Source organism: Phalacrocorax aristotelis, chromosome 2 (genome assembly GCF_949628215.1).
Source record: "Phalacrocorax aristotelis chromosome 2, bGulAri2.1, whole genome shotgun sequence".
Taxonomy (NCBI): Eukaryota; Metazoa; Chordata; class Aves; order Suliformes; family Phalacrocoracidae; genus Phalacrocorax; species Phalacrocorax aristotelis.
Window position 1 is genome coordinate 26,280,277 of NC_134277.1, and position 25,977 is coordinate 26,306,253.

At 42.7% G+C, this 25,977-nt stretch overlaps 2 protein-coding genes and 1 long non-coding RNA gene across 7 annotated transcripts in view; 2 read left to right on the plus strand and 1 right to left on the minus strand.

Moving 5' to 3' along the window:
• The window catches only part of ANKIB1 (ankyrin repeat and IBR domain containing 1), a 103,402-nt gene extending 99,913 nt beyond the window's left edge, over positions 1-3,489 (plus strand). For all 4 annotated transcript variants that reach the window (XM_075082814.1, XM_075082816.1, XM_075082815.1 and 1 more), the window contains exon 20: positions 291-3,489. In XM_075082814.1, the coding sequence (XP_074938915.1) occupies positions 291-1,043 (753 nt within the window). In that variant the 3' untranslated portion in view covers positions 1,044-3,489. The remainder of the gene's footprint in view (positions 1-290) is intronic.
• On the minus strand, positions 212-11,974 carry LOC142052559 (uncharacterized). Its single transcript, XR_012658887.1, has 4 exons — positions 11,908-11,974; positions 10,912-11,045; positions 9,933-10,071; positions 212-580 (listed from the first exon to the last, which is right to left on the minus strand). It is a non-coding gene; the product is annotated as an uncharacterized LOC142052559 (long non-coding RNA).
• GATAD1 (GATA zinc finger domain containing 1) lies at positions 11,510-15,207 on the plus strand. 2 transcript variants are annotated; one of them, XM_075082826.1, is made up of 5 exons: positions 11,513-11,823; positions 11,932-12,057; positions 12,669-12,728; positions 13,972-14,155; positions 14,916-15,207. In XM_075082826.1, the coding sequence occupies exons 1-5, from the start codon at positions 11,632-11,634 to the stop codon at positions 15,104-15,106; spliced, it is 753 nt and encodes a 250-aa protein (XP_074938927.1). In that variant the 5' UTR covers positions 11,513-11,631; the 3' UTR covers positions 15,107-15,207. The 2 variants fall into 2 exon arrangements, with proteins under 2 accessions (XP_074938926.1, XP_074938927.1); XM_075082825.1 differs by having other exon boundaries at positions 11,510-12,057.
• The last annotated feature ends 10,770 nt before the right edge of the window (positions 15,208-25,977 follow it).

The following is a 25,977-nucleotide window of genomic DNA, read 5'->3' on the forward strand; positions in this document are numbered from 1 at the left end:
TCTGCTTTTCTGTGTCATTTTGTCTCTCTGCAAATTTTCTTAATTCTTCAACGAGAAAGGGAGAATCTAGGACAACAAAGTATACATTCACGCTGGTAAGAATTGCTAAACAATCACTAGTGTAACAATAGTCACCTTTTAAATTGTTGTCAACCGTGTCAGTAAAAATTGATTCTGATAAATGCCATGTAGGAATAATGAATGAATTTTTGAGCCCAAATTACATTTAATCCAAAATATGTAACAAGATTAAAGTTTTATTCTGAAAGCAGCCTTATGTATTTCCACAGGCTTTGAGTTCTCTGGATGAAGATGACCCAAACATCCTGCTAGCTATTCAGTTATCATTGCAAGAATCTGGCTTGGCCATAGATGAAGAAACTAGAGACTTTCTAAATAATGAGGCATCTTTAGGAGCCATAGGTACATCTTTGCCTACAAGATTGGACTCTGCTCCCATAAGTATAGATAACCCAAGAGGCGCTCTGAGCAGCTCTGAGCTGTTAGAACTTGGTGACAGTCTGATGAGACTAGGTGCAGGCGATGATCCTTTTTCAGCTGATCGTCTTCATTCACACCCCTGCAGCGACACAAGAAGTGGATTATACTCAACATCTAGTGACGCTGATTCCAGCAGTCAAGATCCCAATACCAATGAAAATCTACTTGGAAATATTATGGCCTGGTTCCATGACATGAACCCCCAGAGTATTGCTCTGATCCCCTCAACGAGTACAGAAACAGATGAGGATTCACGGCAACCCAGTACTGAAGATGGGTCAGCAGGGCAACCAAATCTTATAGACACCGGGCCGGAGCCTCAGGAAGAGCACGCACTATTTGAGGATGCACTCAAAAACGAAGGCAGAGGAACCCAAACAGAGGAAAGCACCTCTGAAGAAAACATTATTCCAGGTGAAACAGTATCACAAAGCAGCGATAACAACAGGGAGGTAGCAAGCACCCTGGATGCTTCAGGAGATACTTCAAGTCAGACTCCTCAAACCTCGAGTGAATGGATTGAGCATGTGCATCTGGTATGAATAAAAACTAAATATGGAGTAATTGAATGGCAGTGACAGATGGTACAGTATGTGGAGGAAGCATTATGGAGGCTTTGATCCACATAATTACGGCTCAGTTGTAACCACTGACGTAACAGCGGATATTTAGGAGTTCTCTTGAATTGTAGTTCTTTATAATAATGTGAACCTTTCAAGGAATATCCTTTGCATTTAACTAGGTAGTATTTGCCTTTTTGCTCTCAAGAAAAAGGAATAAGTAGGTTGTATTCCACATTCCTAATACAATGCAGCATCTGTTTAGCCTTAGGTTGATGGTCCTTAACTTGAAAGTACAGATTAAAGGCTTACACTGAATATTTTGGTTGGTTTTCCTAAGAAATAGTTTATTCCATTTTTTAGAACGCATTCTTTTACCAAAATAACACTTAGTAATTCATGTGCATTTTGTTTTTGTTTTCCCTAACTTTTCCTTACACATTTTTCATTTTTGTTAGCAGTATGAACAGGGGTATTTAATGCTTCTCTCTAGTACTGCTCCAGGAACAAGTTTTAGGGGATATTCTTTCCCATTAAAATCAAAGATTTTTTCATGTCTATTTACAGTCCAAATGTGCCAAACTGTGAATAGTTAGCTGGCAGTAGCCTAACAAAACAATGCAGTGTTACTCTATCAAACTAATCCCACAATTCTTAGCAGTGAAAGAAACCACTGGGTAGCATTGCTTCTCTAAATTTAACTGGCACGTGTTGCCGTGGTGACTGCATTTAATTAAATGTAGCCTGTATCTTAAGTTAATAAAACCTAATGCTGCTGTTAAACAGTTATTTTAAATATTAAAATACAGTGAGTTAGCAACAGCTATGCTGTATTTTAAGAGACACTTTAATGGAAGTGCAATCATAGTTCTTTGTTTTCATAATTCTACAAAGCATTCTATGCACTAATAGTGCAATTACTTTTAATGATAACATTTTATAAAAATAGGAATACAGAATTTTCATATATTAGCCAGTCCCACAATTAAAGTTCAGATAACACATTCTGCTCAACATGTTACGGTGCCTTTGCCTAACCCAACTGGATAGTTGCCACAGTTAAACAAGTCATTCAAATTCAGTGTCTGTTCTGGAGTAACTATGCTATTAATTGCAAAGACCTCCATAAAACCACCCATGGCCTTGCCTTTACAGTAAATAACTAAATGTTCCGTCAGTGTTTTTGCATAAACAAAACACTGCTAGGTATTTGTTCAATTGCACAATATTCATTTGCTGTGTGATTACTGTTTAGTGTAAAAAAAATATTTAAAAAAATTTTAAAACCCAGAAAAAAAACCTTTTCCTAGTTGTTGTACCGTGAAAAAAAAATACTGGTTTTAGGTTTGCTTAAAAGCATCAATTTACAGTTAGTGAGATACAATGGTACAGTATGTAATTACAACTAGAGTAAGTTGTTGAAATGGCTGTTTTAATTACATATAATCAAAACTTGTCATAACACGAGCAAATTACATACACTCCATTTTAAGTTTTGCTTAACCGTTACCAGAGATTTGTTGATATGATATAGAAGTTTATTACTACTGAGTGTGTATAGGCAAGTGTCATGATAGCAAAGTTTATGTATTGATTACTGTGAGTTCAAGTGAGTGTTTTGGTAACTAATTCATGCAAATCCAGCTTTTGAACCTTGCAGTCACAAGGTTCAGATTAGTAAGAAATGAAGTAAGAATATTTTACCCTTACCCCATAAACCTAGTTCATTTTGCAAGCATCCTTAGAGAAAATGGAATAGAATAGTCTTAAATAATTTTCCAACTTTTCATCTAGCCACCCTGCCCCTGACATAATCATGAACCTTTGGACATCTTTGAAAAATACCTATTTTAAATTGTTCTGTGGTATAAAATCCTTCAGCCAGAACAGTTCTTCATGAAACATCATCATGAATTGGTCTGAAAGTTGTTCAACTCACATAGCTTCCTTGAATTGTAATTTCTGAATAGAAGGATTCTCACAAGAAGATTGTGTATTGCATTGAGATGTCTTGCAAAGTTACAGTAAGATATGTAAGAGTGCTCTCTGTGAAGATAGTGAAGTTTGTGGGTTCTGGTTTTTTTGTAATTTGGTTAGGTTGTGCAGTATATCCATTGTTTCCGTGTTACTCTTATGAGCATGAAATTAGCCTATTAAATTTGTATTTTCTTGGTACTTATTTTAACACCATAGTCATTGACTTTACAATTCAAAAATAAAGTTTGGCAAGACTATTTTGTAAACCTGTTAATTTTATAATGTAAAAAAAATACTCTAACCTTGAATTGTTATTTGCACTTTCATAGTCTATACTTGATACATTCCCACTTTATATACAAGTAGGATACTACAACCATGTAGATGTTTGGCCAAATGAATGCTGTTAATAATATGTAAAATTCTTTGATTAAACATTTATTACTTAAAACTAATTCTGTTCTGTCTCGTTACATCTTAGACTTACAATAGCAGATGCTTAACACTGATGGCAGACGTTTTTAGGATATGTTCAATCCTGTGCCAGATTAGCTGGGGACCTTATAGTAGGTTGAATGTTTTGATCTGTAAATATAAGGTACCTATATTCATCAAGCTTTGAAAACAAAATCTAAAATAGACAATTTTGTCGTAATTGCTACCGCCATATTGTGCACTTGTTCTGTGTAACGAGTAATGCCTTGTCATTTCAAACAGTGGTGCTAAAGAGAATGGGGGGGACTGATTTTTGAGGAAGATCCTCTTAATAAGTGTTAGTTAAGTGTCACTTAATATCCAGTCTCCGTTGTTCCTGGGAAATTCCAGGCTGCCTCTGGTACGTTAACATGCACTAAACTGTTCTGTTCATTGTTACAGTAATTTAATCAGCTTCCTCTAAGAAGCATGCCAAGATGCTGGAGAGCTTCTAAAATTTAATGTACAAAGTTGGATTAGTCACTGCAAGGCGCTTTCCATCAGCTGCTGCTGTGTTGTCACTGCATATGCTGCAATTAGCAAGTACTGAGTTTTACTAAGATCGTGAGTATCACAAGAGATCTTTGGTTTTATGGCAGCTAGAACATACTAATAAGTATAAAAATTTAAAACACACTTTCTGAAATGTTTAAAATCACAGTATGCTTCAAAATCAGACACCCCCACGGCCCAGTTTCAGAGATCTGTTTATCAGTTGCACTATTACTTTCTCCTCCTCTTCTTCCCCTCTCCCAGCACACACAAGGCATCCCACTGTAATGCTCACGGAGGCTGGTAAGAATGGAAGCCAAACAATCTTTACTAAAAATTGTCTAGACAATCTACTCAGAGTTAGACAATATTCTGATTATTGTCCTTATTACTCTTCTGTAGTTCAGCCAGATATGGAAACTTGAAAGATGTAGAGAAGCCACTGATGATGCAAAAATGAGCATCGCTTTTACCATCTCATCCTTTTAACTGAAGCACAAGATGTGCATCAAAAGGACGAGTGCATCCCCAGTAAATACTGCATAAAGCTGGGCTTGCTGTCAGTCTTTGGACGAGGGCAAAGAAATGAATGAAGGCTTGACATTCTGCAATTATATGCTTTCATTCCACTTCAAAAATAGGCAAGTATAGAATTTATACTCTTCTCCAAATATATAACCACATAAAACAATTTAAGTAGTTCATAAAAAATTACTGAGTGTAATGGAGTAGAGAAAAATGTTTCCTAACTTAAATGCAAAGCCTTTCTTTCCTCAACTCTTCATAGATACTTAAGGTTACATCTCACCAACAAAAAGTTAAAGCTAACTGTTAACAGGATGGTGTTATTTTAAAAGTATGCAGGTCTTGATCTTTACAGAAATCCTTTCTGCAGTGAAGTACGAACTTGAGAAGGTGTTTTGCATATATTTTTTCTTTTTAGGTCATTTGCATGAATATCCAGATAAATGGAATATAAGCAAGAAAATATTTAATAAATCCAGATCGATGTTCAGTACTGCAAATATATAATCTTCAGGATTCAGATTATAGCGCTATTTCCATCCAAGTATAAGTGTCATATCCACCACAAGATACTGGAAGAAAGAACGGGGATCTTGTCCTGGGGTTTTTACATAAGAATTGTTCCCTACGTAAGAATGATTTACCTTTACGTAAGTGGTTTTAAGGAGTATTTATCAGCTTATGAACCCAGGTCTTTTTCTATGAGCAACAGTGAGCATAACTATTCAAATTATTCGTCAGTTCTGTTTTGGCCACTGCACCTTCTGCTCTAATTATCAGATCAATTTTATTTAATCTGTTTGGAAAAATGTCTTACTCAGACAGTCGCATTTTTACTCTGCGAATGCCACAGTCAGTCTTGCTGTCCACATTTTTTAGCATGGCAGTCCATGTAGCCAACTTCATCACCTTTAGGGATGCAAACAAACAGCAATGTCATGTGAATTAGCCAGCAAGATTCACTAATGCAATTGCAAAAAATACTAGAACTTATACATGTTACAGCAGAAACCTTTACATTCTGCTTTTTAAAAAAAAAAAAAAAAAAAATCTTATTTTGAAATCTGTCATCTTTATTTTCTGTTCAGGCATCTGGAGTTTGAGGCCCTCGTTCTGACCATGACGTCTTTATGTATAATTCAGCAGCAGGCACTCACTTAAAATTCCAGCTCTGTTTTTTTGGAGCATATACAGACAGTGTTATTGAGCATAGCAGTCCAAACTCTGCCTGGCTATGATTTAGCCATCTGACACCATCCTCGGTGATTTGAGATTAATTCTGGCCTGGAAGGCAGAAGAAATTGGTAGACTCTAATGGTCTAAGTAAAAACCACGTTTACTCGTACAAAGTGAGCACGATATACATGGCACAGAAAGAAACATTAGTATGTAGACCTTTATGGTGTTTATAATGTTTATTCATTACACAAGGAGATATTTCAGATATTTAGACGAAGTAACTTCCCCTCAATACACAGCCAGTCTTGATGGATTTTTGCACTAACACAAAATAGTGTTAGAGATTTAAACTAGATAAGTGGGTGAGATAACACCAGAGATGCACTTTGCATAGACTATCAAAATACTATACTACAGACTATTGTTCCAATAGGACATAACCTAAGTGTAGCTACTGTTAAAAAACTAAAGGACAAAATATTTTTTATAAATTATTTTATACTGCCCTGTAGACTCATATTGGAAATCTTTACACTGAAACATAATAGCGATTTGTTATGTAAAGAAAATATGTCCTTTTATAATTTCCTATTACACTGCTATTTTCAGGCCTGTCAGCCCTTCTAAGTTCTGCTTGAGTACAGGGCTTCTGCTATATCAACACAGCACAGCAGTCCAGTTTCATCCTTGAACAAACTTCGGTGAACTCAAGTAAGGATGAGTGTAGTTCTACATTCCACTGTAATAAAAAAGTTCAGTTGGAGTTCACTGACGGAGCCAGACAAGGAATAAAACAGGGACTGTAGGAAAAAATCCCAGACTAAACCACTGAAAAATAGCCTAGGCAAGTATGAACTGGTTGCAGAATCCCATTAACAGAAAACGTGCTGCGAAGTTTCATTGGAAATGAGGTATAATCACCATTGTCTTACATACAAGTATACTTGCCATTGCAGGATGTCACAAAGAATGCCAAAAGCCACAGGTGCTAAGATCTAACCAGGAACATTGCAGGTACTACAGTGAAGTCCCACTGGAGACAACAAATAAAACTCGGGCTCAGTTTATTGCTTACTACAGCAGGTCCTTTGACTGGTATATGAAGAGACAAAAAGTCACAAAATTATAATATATTAAAATTATACCATGAGCCTGCCACCTTTCAGGAGTCTGGAAAGGCTCTAACTTCAGTTAGAGGTACTACACAGTGCCTCAGAAACCGGGACTCCCCATGCAGTATACAGAACTGCAGCCACTAAAGGACTTGAGCACCGGTTTAAAAAATGCAGCTAAGGCTGCATGAGGAGCAGGGGGGTGGGGAGCTGCCTACCCCAGAGGAAATGTTCATTAAAAATACTACAATGACAATCTCAAGTAACCTGTTCAGTGCACCTGACTGCAAAGGACAAAATTCTGTCATGTTTTTGAATTCTAAGTATAAAACCATAATAAACTGGCAATGGTAAATAACTGAGGTTAGTTTGCACTTAGTATGAAATACTACACTACTGGTAGATCTCCTTTATATATTTTTACTATTAAATAAATAGAAAGTCTATGTGATTAACAAGTTAATTTATATGCATAGTGGGAATGTGCACGTGTGCCTTTAGGAATCAGTGTTGACTTACACAGAATCATAGAATCATTAAGGTTGGAAGAGACCTCTAGGATCATCACGTTCAACCATCAACCCAACACTACCATGTCTCCTAAACCATGTCCCAAAGTGCCACATCTTTTGAATACCTCTAAGTATGGTGATTCCACCACCTCTCTGGGCAACCAGCTTATAACAGAGACATGAAAATATTCTATAACAAAAAACATACATAAAGAAAATTAACTTGCTTGGTCACAGTTAACAGCAGTACCTACTTTTGTCACTAGTGCAAAAAGAGATAATCCCAAAATCACAAGTGACATTGTACCCAAGGAGCATCACATTACATCAGCATCATAAAGGCTAAAAACCAAGCCTCAAGTATTTTTAGTGGTATGCAGTTTAGCTGGGACCACTAATTCAAATTCTGTTCAAAGGCATGTTAAAACTGCTCCAAGGATTATATCCTTAAGAACTGTCTCATATGAAGCAGAAACAGTAACCTGTAAAGGTAACCTGTTAAGCAGAAAGCTTGTACTACGGGATCCCCATTTGCAAGAAGTGAATAACTGCAACTGTTACAAAAATAAGTTCTGAGAGTCTGAACTGACAAAACATGGCAAGTGCAGAAATACTAACTTTTGTTACAAGGTATATTTTTGCTGTTCTTGTATCACAGGAGCGTTTTAGAGTACAAATGAAGTAGTTAGCGAGACAGCTTTTAGTATGCTTTAAAAGAACAAAGTACTTGTGGTCATGGTATGTTACCTCTGCCATTGCTTGCCCTAGCCACATACCATTGGGCCAAAAACCTCACAAAATCTGGGGTTAGTTCTTGGCTCTGCCACACACTGAAATGAGTAATTAGGACCTAGACTTTACAAAGACAGAAGCATGCTACTTATGCAAGTAATAATTGTGCGATACATTTCAAGAATAGCATCATTTTTAGCTATGGGAATTAAGAGAATAAAACTGGCTTTTCTCACAAAGAGACCTAATAAGTACAGAACCATAGTACAGGACCATGTGGAATGCAAAGTGCACCGGTCAGTCAGATCCATACCAAACTGCATGCATTTACAACGCAGCTCTTTCTGGAGAAGCACTCCAGGTGCATCCTCTGCAGCTGACTGTGGAACAGTGACACAGAAAATTAGAATAAAGGATTCGTCCAATGTGAGCCAGCAGACTATAGGATAGCAGTAGAAAGCTAAGAGGAAGCAATGCAGTTAAATCCACTGCAGAACAATTCAACTACTTAAGCAGGAGATGCACAGAGTCTATGGACGTGCATCACTTCCAATAAATAACCAACATCTTCTCCGAAAGCTCCCAGGAAGAAAAGATTCTGCACTGACAGTGTGCCACTAACATTCACGCTCCTGCTCCCCAGGTAAAGCCAACATTTTTTCTCCACTTCTCTGTCCTGTATATTTACATTTGAAGTACCTCAGAGCAGGGATGTGTTCTGATGACTCCAAAGAGCTTAGCGAAAAGCGCCACTTTCTTTTATTGGGGCAAAAATAAAATTAAATACACATTAATTGGAAGAAAGATTTACTCCCCAGCTTTAGCTGAGCTTACATCATGCAAAATCCCTCAGCTAAATCAGGCATTTCCAATTCCAATCACACCATGGTCTAGCAGTTGCCTTTCAACCCCCATCAGCTTCAAAGACAGTCTGGTTCTACTGAGGAGATTTAGGAAACTATAGAGGATGCTCAAAATTTAGGATCAGCATTGTCAAACTGGAGATCCTCTAGAGAGGAACCTAGAGACAGGTACTTTTAGAAAGTCCTGAGCTCCCATCCCCTGCTACCCATAACTACCGGCTATTCAGGAACTCTCAAATCAGAATATTTCAGCTATTGCCTATGTGAAGAGTTAATATCAAGTAACAAAAAAAGTTAACCCATGCTAATTTTATCGGGCATAACTAAACTAAAAGATGTGCTGTTTTCAATTTTTGACAAAATATCCTAACCACTGCTCTTTTTGTTATCTTTCAGGCTAGGTAGGGGGTGATCAAACAGCACTGACAGCAACCCCTGCCTCTTCATCATGGTAACTCTAATGGCCTTTCACAAGGCCAACAGAATAATCATACTAAGCACACAGTAATCCCAAGGTGTCGTTTACCAAGGCTCTAGTGAAACATTAGTCATTACTGAAGCTGCACTTTGTCAAGAAATACTCAATTAAAACACTTTTCTGGCAACATTACATAAATACGGTTGGCTAAAACCCACTGAATTAGCTTAAATTATCACCTAAAATTAGGTTTCATAAAGCTTGATCAGTTTTTGTATTCAAGTTATTATTTAAAAGCAGAAGAAAAAATCACAGTGGATAAGTTATCAGAACAATATACACTAGCATATTTAATTAGAATACACAGATATATGTAAAACAGATGCATACTACATTTGTGGCAGAAGAGGAAAAGACTCCACAGCATTGTTTTGGAAAGACCAAAGGGGAAGAAGCTGGGAGTGGGGAAGATGATAAAAAGGCTACAGTAAAACTGGAGTTGAAAAAACCCAACCATTTCCAAATACGCTTGTTATCCATTAATACTGTATCTTATCAGAAACCTTTACCAAGTATTAGGTGCTTACCTGGCCAGAAATGGACACCGTCACTCATTTCCATGCCATTTCTCTGCAGACCAGTGATGCTATGCCAAGGTGACAGCGCTGAGGGGGCCCCAGCAGTGGAGAACTTCTGAGGGTGGTTGGGAAGGAAAGCAGGCAGAAGCTGCAAGAAAAGTAGTGGAAAGAGTTTAAAGGTCTCTGAGAGATCACTGATTTGCCAGATAACCACATAAAACTAGAAAGGGATGGATTAAAGAAGCAGAATTTAAAAAATAATAACCCAAGAACTATGAACAGTTTGAAAGATGATGAAGGTAAAACAGGATTTAAGTCAAAATGCAGAAATAAATTTGGCACCTGAGACAAGAAAGTCAAAGCTGGTGTGAAAGAGAAGAGTGCAAGAGGTTAAGCACAGCTGCCCACAGGTCAGTACCAGCCCAGGCAAGCCACAGGGACAGTAACAACCAGGAACTGCACCCTCCAGCCACTGCACGCTGCATGCGAGTGGGGCAGCTGTAAACAGATCCCTGCAAATTACATCTAGTAATTTTGCAATTGTTACCATAGTACCAGTGAATGAAATAGCCTCTATTTTACATAAATTACTAATTTCATTTTAGCAGGATCATTTTCTCTATGTAAAAAACCTTATTAAAGAAGAAAACGATTTGTTCTTTGTGTCCACTGAGAACAAGACAAAAAGAAACTAACTTAATTAGCACCAAAGGTTTAAATAAAAACGAAGGATGAAGGATCACAACCAAGTATGGAAACTAAGAGGCTGTAAACCTGCATATGTGAGCAGGCATTTCTTTCTTAACATCTATAAGGGATGGCTTGGGGACGTTGCATCAGGGTGAGGAACCACTGTTAGATCCACATTTAGCTGGCAAAGCTTCACAAAGACTTGCGTTCACTCCCTAGCCTTTTAAATTATTTGATACATGACCGAGGGTCCATGCAAAAGGGGCTGTTGGCTTAAAGAAGACCAAAGCTGGCATACGTTGAGGGTAAGGTTCACAGTCACTATTCTCCTGAATCAGAACGACTATGTGAGTCCATCTCCTGTCCTCTCATTTTCTGGTGAGCTGGAGGGATGACAGCTGTACATCTTCGGATGATGGAGTCCAGCGTCCCCTGCAAACGGGATGCGGGCAGGTACCAGAGGCAGCCTCTGGGCTTTGCTGCACCGGCCGGGTCTCCCCCCTGACTGCCGCCGGCTCTGGCCGGGACGGCAAGGGCACCGAGCTCTCTGTCGCGGTTTTTGCTAAGGCAAGAGACGTGCCCTGCTTGGGGCAGGGACTCTTTCTCTTCGGGGACCGAGAGCAAACGCTCGCCGCCTGCCATTTCTGAGGGAAACAGCCTTAGGACACGGACCCGCGGAGCCCCGCTCTGCCCCCAAGCCCTCCCCGGCAGGCCGAGGCCCCAGCCCCGCCACCGGGAGGCGGTGCCCCGCGGGGCCGGGCACGGCGGCCGCTGAGCCGAGCCGAGCCGAGGCGAGGCGAGGCGAGGCGAGGCGGGCGGCGAGCGGCCCCCGGCGGCGGGCGGCCCCGCAGCCAGCAGAGGGCAGGGCCGGCCGCCCACCCCGCTCCTCCCGCTGCGCCGCGCCGCAGCGACATCCGCCGCCGGCGGGAAGGGGCCGGCGCCGGGGCCGCTGCGGGCGCCGCGCTCCCCCGCACCCCGTCTGGCTGCCGGGGTCCGCGGCCCCGCCGCTGGCCGCAGGATGCCGCTGGGGCTGAAGCCCACCTGCAGCGTGTGCCGCAGCACGTCCTCCTCCATGTGGAAGAAGGGCGGCCAGGGCGAGATCCTGTGTAACAACTGCACGGCCCGCTCCGCCCCGCCCGGGCCCGCCGCCTTCGCCACCACCTCGGCCGCCGCCCAGCACAGCAACGGCGGCGGCGGCGGCGGGAAGCAGGTGAGCGCTCCGGGGCCGAGCGCGGAGCGGGGGGCTCGGCCCCGCCGCCTCGCCCCCACCCCTCCCGCCATTCCGTGTATTTACTCGGTGATTTCCCCCCCCGCCCAGAGCAAGCAGGAGATCCACCGGCGGTCTGCGCGGCTGAGGAACACCAAGTACAAGTCGGCGCCCGCCGCGGAGAAGAAGGTTTCCACGAAGGGCAAGGGGAGGAGGCACATCTTTAAGTTAAAAAACGTAAGGTGGTGCGTGGCTTTGCGGGGCTGGGGTAGAGGAGTGGCGGGCCGCGGAGCCCCGCCGGCTGGGGCCGCCCGCTGCTGGGGCGGGGCGGGGGCCCTGTCTCGCCCCCTGAAGGAGGGCCTCCCCGCGGCGGGCGGGCCCCGGCCCCGCCGGCTTCCCCTGGCCGGTGCCTGGGGCCCCAGCGCCGAGGTCTGCGGCTCCTGCCGCGAAACGGGACCGAAAGCTGGGCTGTAACCGCTGTTGGAGCCGGTTTGTCCGTCAGTAGTAGGGGCACGCGCGCCCGCGGGACTGACCCGTCCCCACAGCGTCCAGCCCCTCAGGCTGGGCTCCGGAGGGAAGGAGTTTGTGTAAATAGAAACCAGCGATGTGAACGTGGCACTCGCTTCTCCGCTTACAATCCCGAGAACGAAAACGTTAACTTTATTTTATCTTTTAAAGTACAAATGTTTTAAATGTTTGCACCCTATTTCTTGTGTTTACTAATCTTCTAAGAAGCTAATCTCTCACTATGTTTTCTAAAAGGGAAAAAAAACCACAATCTGGAATTATGTTATGTGGCTGGTTTGTTCTAACACTTTTGACTTTCCATTTCTGTGTTCTTTTCTCAGCCCATCAAGGCTCCTGAGTCTGTATCCACTATAATTACAGCCGAATCAATCTTTTATAAGGTATGGTTTATGCAAGTTTGTTTGCAAAAAGCATCTTGCTGTTTCTATTTCCAATCTCAAAAATTGCCACAGGCAGTGAAAGCACTAGGGATGTATTCACAGAAACTGTTCTTCCTTGCCTATTAGTTGTGTAGGATTTTGCTCTGCCTCGTGTCGTTGCCGTTAAGTCCTGCAAGGTAGTTTGCTATCGCAATGAAAGCGGAAGCCAGCCTTCGCACATTCATGCTCGAGAGCACTTTTTTACCAGCGTGCCAAGGTGTTAGTGTTCTGAAGTTCTGAAATTTGCTTTTGTTTCCTGGTAGTACAGACAAACAATTTGAAATGTCTTTTCCCCCAGAGAAAAGGTCAGGATAGCCACCGGGAGACTGCATAGCCAGGGGAGAATCGGAAGACTGAGCTTCTGTGTGCTCTCCAGAGATCTGATGCTTCCTGTCTCCTGTCCCGGATGAATCTCTGTTTGCTCTTGGCTAGTTCAGAAGAGAATTGATGTCTTTCCTTGCGTGTTTTTGGTGGGGTTGGTTTGTTTGTTTTGGGTTGGGTTTGTGTTTTTTTTTTTTTCAGAAACCCCCAAGAATTATGTCAAAAATTTTATTTAACCTGTTCCCTTTACGCAAAATGTTTCTGTTTTGATATTTCGCTGTGTTGTTGAGGAGGGGATTGTTTGGAGTTTTTGAGGTCTTTTAAATCTGTTTTGAAACCAAAACTCTCCTGGATGATGCTTGGCAAACTCTGGTATTGGTAGTGCAGGCACCGCATTGTGCTGTGCGATGCTGTTATAACACAAGTGAGTTGCCTTTGTGGCGCAGCCTCACATGTTACAGAGCACGATGGAAGGTGGCAGGAGGTGGGTCTTTGTTTTGGGACTCCTTTGCATTCAAACGAGTGAACTTTTTCATATGCAGAAAGCTGCTTTCCCTGCTTACGTAGGAAAATAAGTACAGTTGCTTTTACTGGAAGGTGGTGTTGCACGCTCTTGCTGACAGAATGAAACCGTCTGCTCTGCAGACTGGAGGCACTGCCTCAGGTTCCTAGGCATTGATGATGGTGCACAAGCAGTGCTGCTGGCTGCTTAGGTGGGGCAGCACTCTTATCTTATGCCACCGTTCCTTCGCATGTGGCTGAATTAAGGCTGTCTTTTGAGACTGGGGTAATTGGAGGTAATATAAGATACTGATGCTTAAGGGTAGGAATCAGAATCACGAAGTGAAGCTTCTGATTACATTACTGTTTTTGTGTCTTCTAGGGTGTATACTACCAAATTGGAGATGTTGTTTCAGTGGTTGATGAGCAGGATGGGAAAACATACTACGCTCAGATACGTGGGTTTATTCAGGACCAATACTGTGAAAAGAGTGCTGCACTAACCTGGCTCATTCCTACGCAAGCCAGCCCCAAAGATTGTTTTGACCCAGCATCCTATATCATAGGTAAACTCTTAAGCCTTCATTTTATACAACTGCTTAAATGTGCCTAGACTAATGCAGAGTTGTATTTTTTTTTAAATGAACCTTTTAGCTAGTCAAGATCACTTATGCAATTTCCGTGTTTTAGACCATAATCCTGTAAGCATCTCATTTACTTCAATAACCTTTTTTATTTATCTTATGAATGCAATATGATTAGCAGTATGGCAGTGAGTGTGATTATCTGAGTATTTGTGCTCACGGGCACAATTATAGGCTCGGAGCTTTAAAGGCCTAATTATTACCCCATAGATAGAATCAAAGTTATTACAATATAAACCCACTATACCAGTCCAAGCTGTTTCTTTTAAAGTGAACTGAATTAGCTGATCTTCATCTTGGGTACTTAAAATACGCACTGTGCAAGCACTGGCATAGAGAGGGTTCTGCTACTGATTATAAAATTATTAATAATTCAGGAAAGTCCTTTTGACAGGCAGGCCACAAATAGGTACTATTTAAAATACATTAACTAAAGTACTTCACTCAAATAACTGAATGCTTCAAATGGGGGGGGGGGGGGAACCAAAAACAAAAACACTGGCCCAGCAAAAATAACGGTAGAGGCTCCTTGCCTAGAATTTGAGGCTGCTTTGCCAGGAAGGTCACTGATTGAACAGGCACATGCTCGACGGGATGTTGGCGTTGTTGTGTATTTTAAGTCCTGCATACTCCAATTTTATGCCTTTGAATTTTGTCTTTAAAGATATTTTTTTTTCCCTAGGACCAGAAGAAGATCTCCCAAGGAAAATGGAATATTTAGAATTTGTTTGTCATGCACCTTCGGAATATTTCAAATCTCGGTCGTCTCCCTTCCCTACTGTTCCTACAAGACCAGAGAAGGGCTATATATGGACTCATGTGGGACCTACTCCTGCAATCTCCATTAAAGAAACAGTTACCAATAATTTATAGTTTTTTAAAGGAATACTTTGGACAAGTTATTTCGGGTGTATTCTCAGGTCTGTGAACCCTATACAAGGAGTTTTAAAAGTCATAAAATGCTCATTTTACTTTATGGATTACGCTATTTATTTATTTTAAATTATATCAGACCTTTAAAGGGAAGTTTTCTTTCCATTTGATGCATCATTTCTGTGCTCAGTTCTTCAGACATAATTGCTCATTTTGGGACAAAACCAGAAGTTTCATGTCATCTTTGACTTTGGTGAGCAAATAATTGACTTCTGAAAGTTGCCTTTAGTGTTCTTATTTTCTAACTTATTTTCCAGGAAAGGAGTTAAAAGACAAACTCTTGATCATCCAACACTTTATATACTTGTTTAATTTAGTTAACTGTGACGGCAAGTTTTTGTTCACTTCTTAAATTCTTTCAGACTAGCTTCAAATAAACACTAAACTTGGTCAGTGATGCAGTTAACAATTTTCTGTTACACTGAAGAGGAGTGACCTACTTAGATTTCTCTTCTTCAGACTAAAACCTGTCATTCGCAAGGCGGTACTCTAGTTAACAGTCACCTGCTAAGGGAATTTTGTTCAGCCAAATCTAAAACGTGGGCCTCTGTATGTAGCTTCTTGCTAAACTTTGCTGATATAAGGGGATAAATTTGTTGGAAAGCTGGATGCAGATTTAAAAATCAGTATTCTTCGTCTTTGCCATCCTGGCATCCTCAAGCCAGAAGTGTATCTTCATTTCCTGAGCAAGCTAATACTGACGTATGATTTGAGTTTCACGTCGATACTATTTGTGTGTGCTTTAGCTTAGTCTCTTAAAATTCATTTTAAATTGTTTTTTTAAGTTTTTGCAATTAATGATGGTAAGAAAAAATACTCAAGCAATTCAAGTTTAAAAAAAGCATTTGCTATGGGAATTAAAGACTAATTTTAATATATTGACAGTCTCAGTATACCAATGAAAATATTTAAATAGCAGAACGGGAGAAATGCCACATACTGAAATAGCAGTGTTGAAGTTTTCTGCACTAAACATATTACAGGCCAGTCAGCTCCAAACACTGTGAGATGTGCTTGTGTGGACCGAATTCCCCGGGGTTAGTGGTTCTTGCTGTCTGTGAAGGATAAGAGCTGAAAATGGCCTTAAATTTACATTTACAGATCTTTTCAGCTGTTTTTTTCCTTGGACATATGTGACCATAGCACCCGGAAGCCCCAAATCAACTTCAGTATATTGTCTGAAAGTCTATAAAAGTTGCACTACACTTAGTTTTGACTTCATGAAAAGTTTTGATTTAGGATGAAATATATTTTGTCAGTCTCAGGTATTCACAACTTTTAATACAGAGGGACCCGTGACAGCAAGAACCAGATATATTTCAGTCTGAAGCCTCAGTTCTGCCCCCTTGAAATACAAGGAAGAATAGTCAACCTTAAGGGAGTAGGTGCTAAATTGAAGGGGTACTGTCAGCGGTTCAAAATGCTCAGAAATTAGCAGTATGCTGCTAAAACAGAGTTAAACCTTGAGTTACTTCAGTTGCTGCATACCTGAGATGTGTGCCCACGTTCAGTGTGTTGCAGTGATTAATCCTGAGGTGACCTTGCTCCTGGCCTTCCTTTCCTTTCTCTCCTTTCACTTCCTCTAGGTTTCTTTTTTTGCTGATTTATCTTTAGTAAATGAAAAAGCATAAAAAAGTAAAAATAACAACTATTATTAAAAGATACTTACAGTAACCAGAGTGACTCCCTCACTCAAATTTCCCTCCTTTCTCTGCAGTCCACAAGGTTTTCACTTGGGATCACTGTAAAGTTCCTGTGCTGCCTCAGCATAATCTGTGGAGCTTTGCTCTTCTGTGGGCTGCCTTTCAAGCTCAGCTGCTTTCCTTTTCAAATCCTTGCAGGAAGAGAGAAGGAAACAATGCATTCAGATTTGCTTTTTTGAGTTTCTACAGTTTACACCAAATGAAAAGTACTTGCTTGCCATTTGCCTTGTCAATAAACTGTAATACAAAAGGGACAATTTAGGGAAATATCGATGTATGGTTTATGACTTGAAGTTTGTTTCAGGGAGTGACCTGCTGATGTGCAGATCTCTGCACCTTCCTGTGTCAAACAGCAGGTTATACTGAGAGAGGGGACTGACTGCAGGCTTGCATTAGACATGTAGTTTGAAAGCTTAAGCAAAAGAAGAGTTTGGAGCAAGATAATGTCTTACTCCTGTGAAAAAAAGGCGTGCCATATAAATGTTCTACTCACAGTAGCAAAGAGCAGAGCTCCAGGCAGGGGATATGTAACCTGGAACTTCTGTACAAAAAAAGCAAAGAACTGTGAACGTTGCCACTGTGAAATGAAAGCCAGAATCAAATAACGATGTCATCCCTCACTGCATTTGAATCACCAGCAGCACTATATTCAAGACAGTTGTATTCCAATTAGATTTAAAAAGAAAAAAAAAAACAACCAAAATGCAAAAGAACTGCACAATAGAACCAAAACTATCAAATGTTGTAGCAGGTAGTCTAAACCAAATGTGAGTCCACTTCAGTTCTGTTACTTACCCAACTGTAGGTAATTACTTGGTTTGGGAAGATTATTTGGTTTGGGAAGATGCAAGACTCGTCAGTTTTTCTTACAAGACAACCCACAGGAACTTTATAGCTATGACTTAGTCGCCATCACAGAGACATGGTGGGATGACTGTTAGGACTGGAGCGCTGCAATGGATGGCTATAAGCTCTTCAGATGGGATGGGCAAGGAAGGGGAGGTGGTGGAGTGGCTCTGTATGTTAGGGAGTGCTTTGATTGCATAGAGCTTAGTGACTATGATGATAAGGTCGAGTGCTTATGGGTTAGGATGAGGGGGAAGCCCAACAAGGCAGATATCCTATTAGGAGTCTATTACAGACCACCCAACCAGGATGAACTGTTCTACAAGCAGCTGGAGGAAGTATCACAATCAGTTGCCCTCGTTCTAGTGGGGGAGTTCAGTTTACCAGATGTCTGCTGGAAATGCAACACAGCAGAGAAGGAACAGTCTAGGAGGTTCCTGGAGTGTGTGGAAGATAACTTCCTCACACAGCTGGTAACAGCCTACCAGGGGAGGTGCCTCGCTTGACCTGCTGTTCACAGAGAAGGACTGGTGGGATATGTGGTGGTTGGAGGCCATCTTGGGCTTAGCAACCGTGATATGATTGAGTTCTCGATTCTTGGCGAAGTAAGAAGAGGGGTCAGCAGAACTGCTACCATGGACTTCTGGAGGGCAGACTTTGGCCTGTTCAGGGCACTGGTTGGGAGAGTCCCTTGGGAGGAAGTCCTGAAGGGCAAAGGAGTCCAGGAAGGCTGGGCTTTCTTCAAGAAGGAAGTCTTGCAGGCGCAGAAGCAGGTTGTCCCCAAGTGCCGCAAGACAAACCGGTGGGGAAGACAACCGGCCTGGCTGAACAGGGAGCTTCTGCTGACACTCAGGAAGAAAAGGAGAGTCTACTGCTTTTGAAAGAATGGGCAGGTAACACAAGAAGAGTACAGAGACCTCGTTAAGGTCTTGCACGGAGAAAATTAGGCAAGCAAAGCCCCGCTAGTACTCAACCTGGCCACTGCTGTAAAGGAAAACAAAAAAAAAATTTACAAATATATTAGCAACAAAAAGAGAATCAAAGAGAATCTCCATCCTCTATTGAATGTGGAGGGGAACATTGCAACTGAGGATGAGGAAAAGATTGTGGTACTAAATGCCTTCTTTGCCTCAGTCTTTAACCGTCAGACCAGTTATCCCCAGGGTATTCAGCCTCTGGAGCTGGAAGGCAGGGATGGATCGCAGAATAAACCCCCATAATCCAGGAGGAAGCGGTTTATGACTTGCTGAGACACCTGGATGCTCACAAGTCTATGGGGCCGGATGGGATCCACCCAAGAGTGCTGAGGGAGCTGGTGGAGGAGCTCGCCAAGCCACTCTCCATCATTTACCAGCAGTCCTGGTTAACAGGGGAGGTCCCAGATGACTGGAGGCTTGCCGATGTGACGCCCATCTACAAGAAGGGCTGGAAGGAGGATCCAGGGAACTACAGGCCTGTCAGCTTGACCTGGGTACTGGGGAAGATTATGGAGCATTTCATCTTGAGTGAGCTCATCAAGCATCTGCCGGACAACGAGAGGATCAGGCCCTTCTAGCATGGGTTCATGAAAGGCTGGTCCTGCCTGACCAGCCTGATCTCCTATGACCAGGTGACCCGCCTGGTGGATGAGGGAAAGGCTGTGGATGTTATCTACCTGGACTTTAGCAAAGCCTTTGACACTGTCTCCCACAGCACCCTCCTAGAGAAGCTGGCGGCTCACCGCTTGGACTGGTGTACTCTTTGCTGGTCTTGCCATTCATTAGGGAATGACATAGGACAATATCACACAGAAAAGAATATCTGCTTTTCAGCCGATTAAACATCAAACTCATCTTCTTAAGATTTGTGCCAGAAATCCTAATACAGAAAAGGAGCTCTGCATTTAAACATGTTTGTTTTTCTTGCTGGAACGTGATACGAAGCTACCCCGACAGACAGAGTGATTACAGAGACTGCATAGTACACGCTAACGTGTGTCAGTATATCTAACAAGGGCACATTAAGTAAACCAGTTACATGTGAATTTATAAGGATACAGACAATTGCTGTGATAATCAGCAGAATGCTTGAGGTAGTCGATACGGCCATGCTTGTCAGGGTTCCTGAGGACACCAGCAACAGTGAGACTGTCTTTAGCTGCAGCCGGCCAATACATTTTGAACCCCCCACAATTACACGTCTTTAGGCATGGTCATTAATAAACAGTGACACGCATAAAGATATATCCTAAAATTACTGCAGATGTCCATTGAGCACAACAAGATTATGAGAGCATCAATCAATAAAAATGCCCCCGACACTTGTGGTCAGTGCTGTATCCCCCAGCTTTCTTAGCATGCTCCTCAAACTCAGGTGTCTTTACATCTACCACTCTCAGAGGGCAAAGACCAGAGAGTGATGAACTGAAACATCACAGGTGATTGATGAACAGTAAAGGACAAGTAACAGTGACGAACAATAACAGTTTTACACTGGTGATGGTATATGTGGTGATTTATGCTGCCTAGGTTTCAAAAGCCTGTGCCTGCAATTATCTCTGATGTTTTCTGGAGCTTGTGTCCTGAACATGAGATGGTTTATGCAAAGAGAGTGACCTTCTCTTCCTTCTACATTTAAAATCTCCATTTAATAGTTTTGGTGAGTAGTCTTATTTCCCCTGACTTGCTGAAAAAAGCAAGTAAAAGGAAAACAGCAATTGCCCACTTAAGGTAGACAGGATGCTTGTGTAACATCTCCACTAGCAAATACGGACAGTTCATATGTCACAAAAACCTGCAAAAGAACACAGAAACACAGAACACAGAAGCTGCTAATCTGCTGTGCTGAGGTCAGGTAGTCATTGCAACAGTCCATATTGCACAATGCATGCAAACCAAGCAGGCTCCCATTGCATTTATACCTGTTAGCCTAGTCTGCCCACTACTTGGAAATTGAAGCTAGTTTTCCAAATTACGGGAATCCGCATATGGAATTTTCCAGTTACCTCTCTTCAAGTAGTCAGGGCATGGCAGGGTGAAAACGTTGTTTTGCTGGTTTACAGAGGAACAGGGGTTTTTTGCATCCTGGATACGGAGGTAGAATGTCAAGAGATCCTCCCTCTTTGGTCTTGTGGTGACGTGCTCCTTCTGCCAGGATCTTGCTGGCACTTGTTCTATCAGTCTGATGTTCCGGGTTGTTTTTTCCATGTATTTCTCACCTTCCAAAATGCCACAAAACAATTAGTGACTATAACTTCAAAACAAGAATCGACTGGAGAGAGCATAATGAATGGCCAAGGGAAAGCTTCACCAATATTTCTCAAGAAGCAAGCCCTTTATCTGTGAGACCATGGTGATCTCTGTGTACCTGTCAGTTCAGTGCTGGATGCATAAGCTAGCTGTAAAATATAAGTACAAAAAGTACACAAAGTCTAAGTGCACAAAGTAGCTGTGCCGTAAGCATTTTAAAATTCAATACACATGCAACAGAAGATCAGCAAGGATTACAAGCAAACACCAGATAGTAAAGCTTATTGAAATATTCCCCTTTGTTCATCTCTTGCTTATATCCAAGTGTGGGGCAACAACACGGTGTGTGAGACAAAACAAGCTTTTGCCTTTCCATTTATCTACAGCAAATTTCATCTGCCAAGTGCAGTCAGCAAGTTTTGTGAAGGTCTTCTGTAGTGTTTTTTTTACCAGCCTTTGTTTTCACAGGCCTCAGAAGCTTAATCATTAGGGGGTTTTGTTGTTGTTGCTGTTTTACTCTTCACTGTCTGTCAAGATCATTTATGAATAAGTTAAACACCACAGGCCATGGAAGAAGATCCTTGCAGTCCTGACTCATCGATGGCTTTTCTACCCCTTTCAGCACTAATTTACTCAAACCCCTTGTTTTTTCCATCTTTTAAATGCTTAGTCATGCCAGGACTTTCCCTCTTATCCAATGGTTGCTTTGTTTGCATCAGAGTATTTGGTGAAGCTCTTTCTCAAACATTTCTTGGAAATCTGGCAAAATATAGCAATCAGATTTCCCTTCTCCATAGGTCGGTTGAGGCCTTTAAAAATGCCAGTAAGTTTGTGAGGCAGAATTCCTCTTTCCAAAGACTATGCTAGCTCTCCCCCAATATATACTACCTGTTAATGTGCCTCTTCTTTTGGTACTTTCTACTAATTGGTCCATGCAGGCACTGAGCTTATGATCTGTGGTACCACAAGTCTTCTCTGGGAGTGCCTTACTAAGAGTTGGCATCATATTTGCCATGCTGTCACCCACCTGGCTTTAAGTGAAATGCTGCATTATTATATTGGTAGGTTCCTCCAGCGCTGCTCACTTAATACCATCACATATTCAGGTGACTTACTACTGCTCATTTTGCCTATTTCTTCCATAATCTCTTCTGCCGGAGCCTGTGATGAGTCCCCTATAAGGATATGTAGAGTGTGAGACTATTTATTCTTTGAAGTAAAATTGTCTGACTAAAGGTATCAGAAAACTGGGGTGATGAGGAAAAGGAAGGGAACAAGCTTGTGGACAGAAATCCTGACGAGGCCAATCTGTACGCTTGCCTGGCTGAGCCCTGTGCCTGGTCACCGCAGCATGTCTTGCCACCTTTTATTTTCATATTAAATCTTTTATTAAGTATACCTCTGCCTAACCTCACTCTACCCTGTGTGTGTGGATGCTGCATGGACTATGTGCCAGCTGCTTGAGACCTGTCTGTGTGCTAGTGATAGCTATTGGGGTCAGGCTGGGGCTGTGGGTGCCCTGGCCTGTGGTGCCTGCTGATGGAGCCAGTAGGGGTCTTTAACTCCTGCTCACTGGGGTGGGAATGGTGCTTGTTCCCAAAACTAGCTACTGTGAGGAGAGTGGTGTGAGTGAGGCGAGCGAGGGACTCGGCAACAGTACTGGGATGGGACCACAGGTCATGGCCTATATGCTTGGTGTTGGCTGCCCAGGGTGGGACATGTGTCTGTATCTTCCCCAGATCTGGTGTGCATGGGATGTGCATGTGCATTCATTGGCAAAATTAAAGCTGGAGCAGCCAGTGAGTTGGAGGGGCCTCAGGTCTGGGACAGGGTATCAGTTGGGTAGGGGCATCCATGCTGGTATGCTCAGAGGATCATGTAAATGTGGGGAACATGAGGGATGAGTGTGTGAGTGCTGCGTGTTTTGTAAGCAAGCACCAGACTGGGCCAGCAGGTGAGCCAGGGACTGGCAGGCAGGTAGGGGGGCCCAGGATCCAGGCAGGGGCGCTGGGTGGGCAGAGGGGCCATGCCAGTACTCAAGGGATGCGCAAACGTGCATGTGCTTGTGAACCTGGAGTTTTTCGTGTGTGCCTGCACTAGTGAGCTCCTGTCTCTGCCAGCCCCAGAGGAGGAAGGCACTTGGCTGTCCATGTTTGTTTCATGTGAGTCCTGCATTTAGGTGTTGTTGAAGGCACTGCCTTGCCTGTGGCAGTGCATGTGACTGGTCATGTCAGCATCCTCTGTGGGGGTGTCGGTGGGGGTATCTGTGTTCATGCGTGTGTGTCCATGTGTCTCTGTGCTTCATGCTCAGCTTTGCTACTGGTTGAACCTGCAACCAAAGGCCCTGGGTCCCTGGGCTGGGCTCCAGCTGCCACTCCAGAAAGTTCCTGGGCTAGAGCAGCTGGAGGAGGCAGCTGAGCTGCTTACATCACTTTTGATGAACTGTCATGGGGAATAAACTCAGCCTATTAAATATAGGTCACAATTTGGCAAGGATGGTTAGAAATACCCAAAGTGGGTGGGAATTTAACAATTTTCCATCTAGATAAAGGTGCCTTAAATGCGCCAGGACCTGGCTTTCTCAGCTGAACTGCTGAGGTCTAGGGAAGCAGCAGCAACGACTCAATTATCCCTAAATTAGAGAGGCTCACTAGAGTTTTGGTTGAGTATTTATATCAAAATGAACTCTGCTAGATCCAGGGCACATTTCTGAATATGGCAGGGACTGTTTTTAGCTGATACTGGATTGTTTCTTACCTTAACTAGTGAACCACCACATCAAAAATAGAAACAAAATTTTCAGGGATAGGAGGGCCTGAGGGGTACAGGTGGAGAATTTGACCAACTCATACTTGAGGGTGAAGACAAATTATTAAATTATCTAACTGTCAGTGGGTAAAAGGAGCTCCTTATAAAATATAAGGCCTGCTGTCTTTAATCGGATGTTATGTAGGTATGTGCAATAGGAAATGATGGATTCAATGTGAAATGAACAGCCTTGTTGTGGTACAGGATACAGGATGGGTAGTAGAAGCCATTAGAGGGCTCAAGCCCTTGGTTATTCCTCCCAGGTTTGAATATTTTATATGTTGGGTTACCAAGTCCTTGGACAGGGTGGATTAAAAATAGGACCAACATAAATTGAGGGACCATGGTCCCCTGCCCCCAGAAAATACCCAATCCCAAAGGAAGTAAGGAAAGACGTACAGATCGTCTTCTGGATATTACATGATCAAGGCAACATTAAAAAGGGCACTTCATGCACCAATGTGCCAGTGTGGCCAGCTAGAAAACCAAATGGTACTTGGCATCTTGTATTGACTATTGTGCGGTGAATCGGGTCACACCTGCCTTAGTCCCTCTGGTAGCCTGCCTCCCTGAAATTAATGCAAAGATGCCACACAGGTATAAGTGGTGTTCGAATTGGACTTTTCCAATGAGTTTTGGTCTATCCAGTTGAAGAAGGGGGACACCCAAAGGAAAATTGCATTCACTTGGAAAAGAGAACAGTATTTTTAGACATGATTACCCCAAGGATTTCATAAATCCCTGACCAATTTCTGTCAGAAATTAAAGGAAGCGCTAAAAGCATTGAATGCCAAGGACAAGTGGTGGGCCTAACATATTGATGCTATTTTAATTATGGCAGAAATAAGAGAAGCATGTTTGGAGCATACTAAACAAGTTCTTGGAGTTGTAGAGAAGATGGGTCTTAAAGTAAATGGCGCCAAAACACAACCTGCTACACAGAGGTGGAATATCTAGGCACCAAGATAGGTCCTATTGGGTTGGGAATTACCTCTGCCAAGGAAACAATTCATGCATTTAATCCCTGCTATTGATAGGAAAACTTTTCAGAGATTTTTAGTGTTTGTAGGTTTCTGTAAGGAATTCTGTAAGGTTGTGTAGGGATGGGTCAGGGTGGCCAAGGCGCAGCTGAAGCTGAATTTGGCAAGGGGTGCAAAGAATAACAAGAAAGGCTTTTACAGGTATGTCAACCAGAAAAGGAAAGTCAAGAAAACATACACCACCAACAAACAAGAATGGTGGCCTAGTATAAACAAATGAGGAGAAGGCTGAGGTACTCAACAACTTTTTTGCCTCAGTCTTCACTGGTAACCTCTCTCCTCACCCCTCCCAAGCTGATGGACTGCAGGATGGACAGCAGGGGGATAAAGCCCCTCCCACTGTAAGGGAAGATCAGGTTCATGACCACCCGAGGAACATGGATATACACAAGCCTATGGGACCTCATGAGATGCATCCCAGAGTCCTGAGGGAACTGGGTGATGTAGTCGCTAAGCCACTCTCCATGATACTTGAAAAGTCATGGCAGTCAGGTGAAGTCCCAGGGGACTGGAAGAAGGGAAACATTGTGCCCATCTTTAAAAAGGGTAGAAAGGAGGACCCAGGGAACTACCATCCTGTCAGCCTGACCGCTGTGCCTGGGAAGATCATGGAACAGATCCTCCTAGAAGCTATTCTAAAGCACATGGAGGACAGGGAGGTGATCCGAGCAGCCAGCATGGCTTCACCAAGGGCAAGTCCTGCCTGACCAACCTAGTGGCCGTCTATGATGGAGTGACTACATCAATGGACATGGGAAGAGCTATGGATGTCATCTATCTGGACTTCTGTAAGGCCTTTAGCATGGTCCCCCACAGCACCCTTCTCGCTAAACTGGAGAGATACAGATCTGATGGGTAGACTGTTCAGTGGATAAGGAACTGGGTGGATGGTCACATCCAGTGGGTAGCAGTCAATGGCTCAATGTCCAGATGGAGACTGGTGACGAGTGGTGTCCCTCAGGGGTCCGTACTGGGACCGGTACTGTTTAATATCTCCATCACTGACACAGACAGTGGGATCAAGTGCACCCTCAGCAAGTTTGCAGATGACACCAAGCTGAGCGGTACAGTTGACATGCCAGAAGGATGGGATGTCATCCAGAGAGACCTGGACAAGCTGGAGAGGTGGGCCTGCGAGAACCTCATGAGGTTCAATAAGGCCAAGGGCAAGGTCCTGCACCTGATTC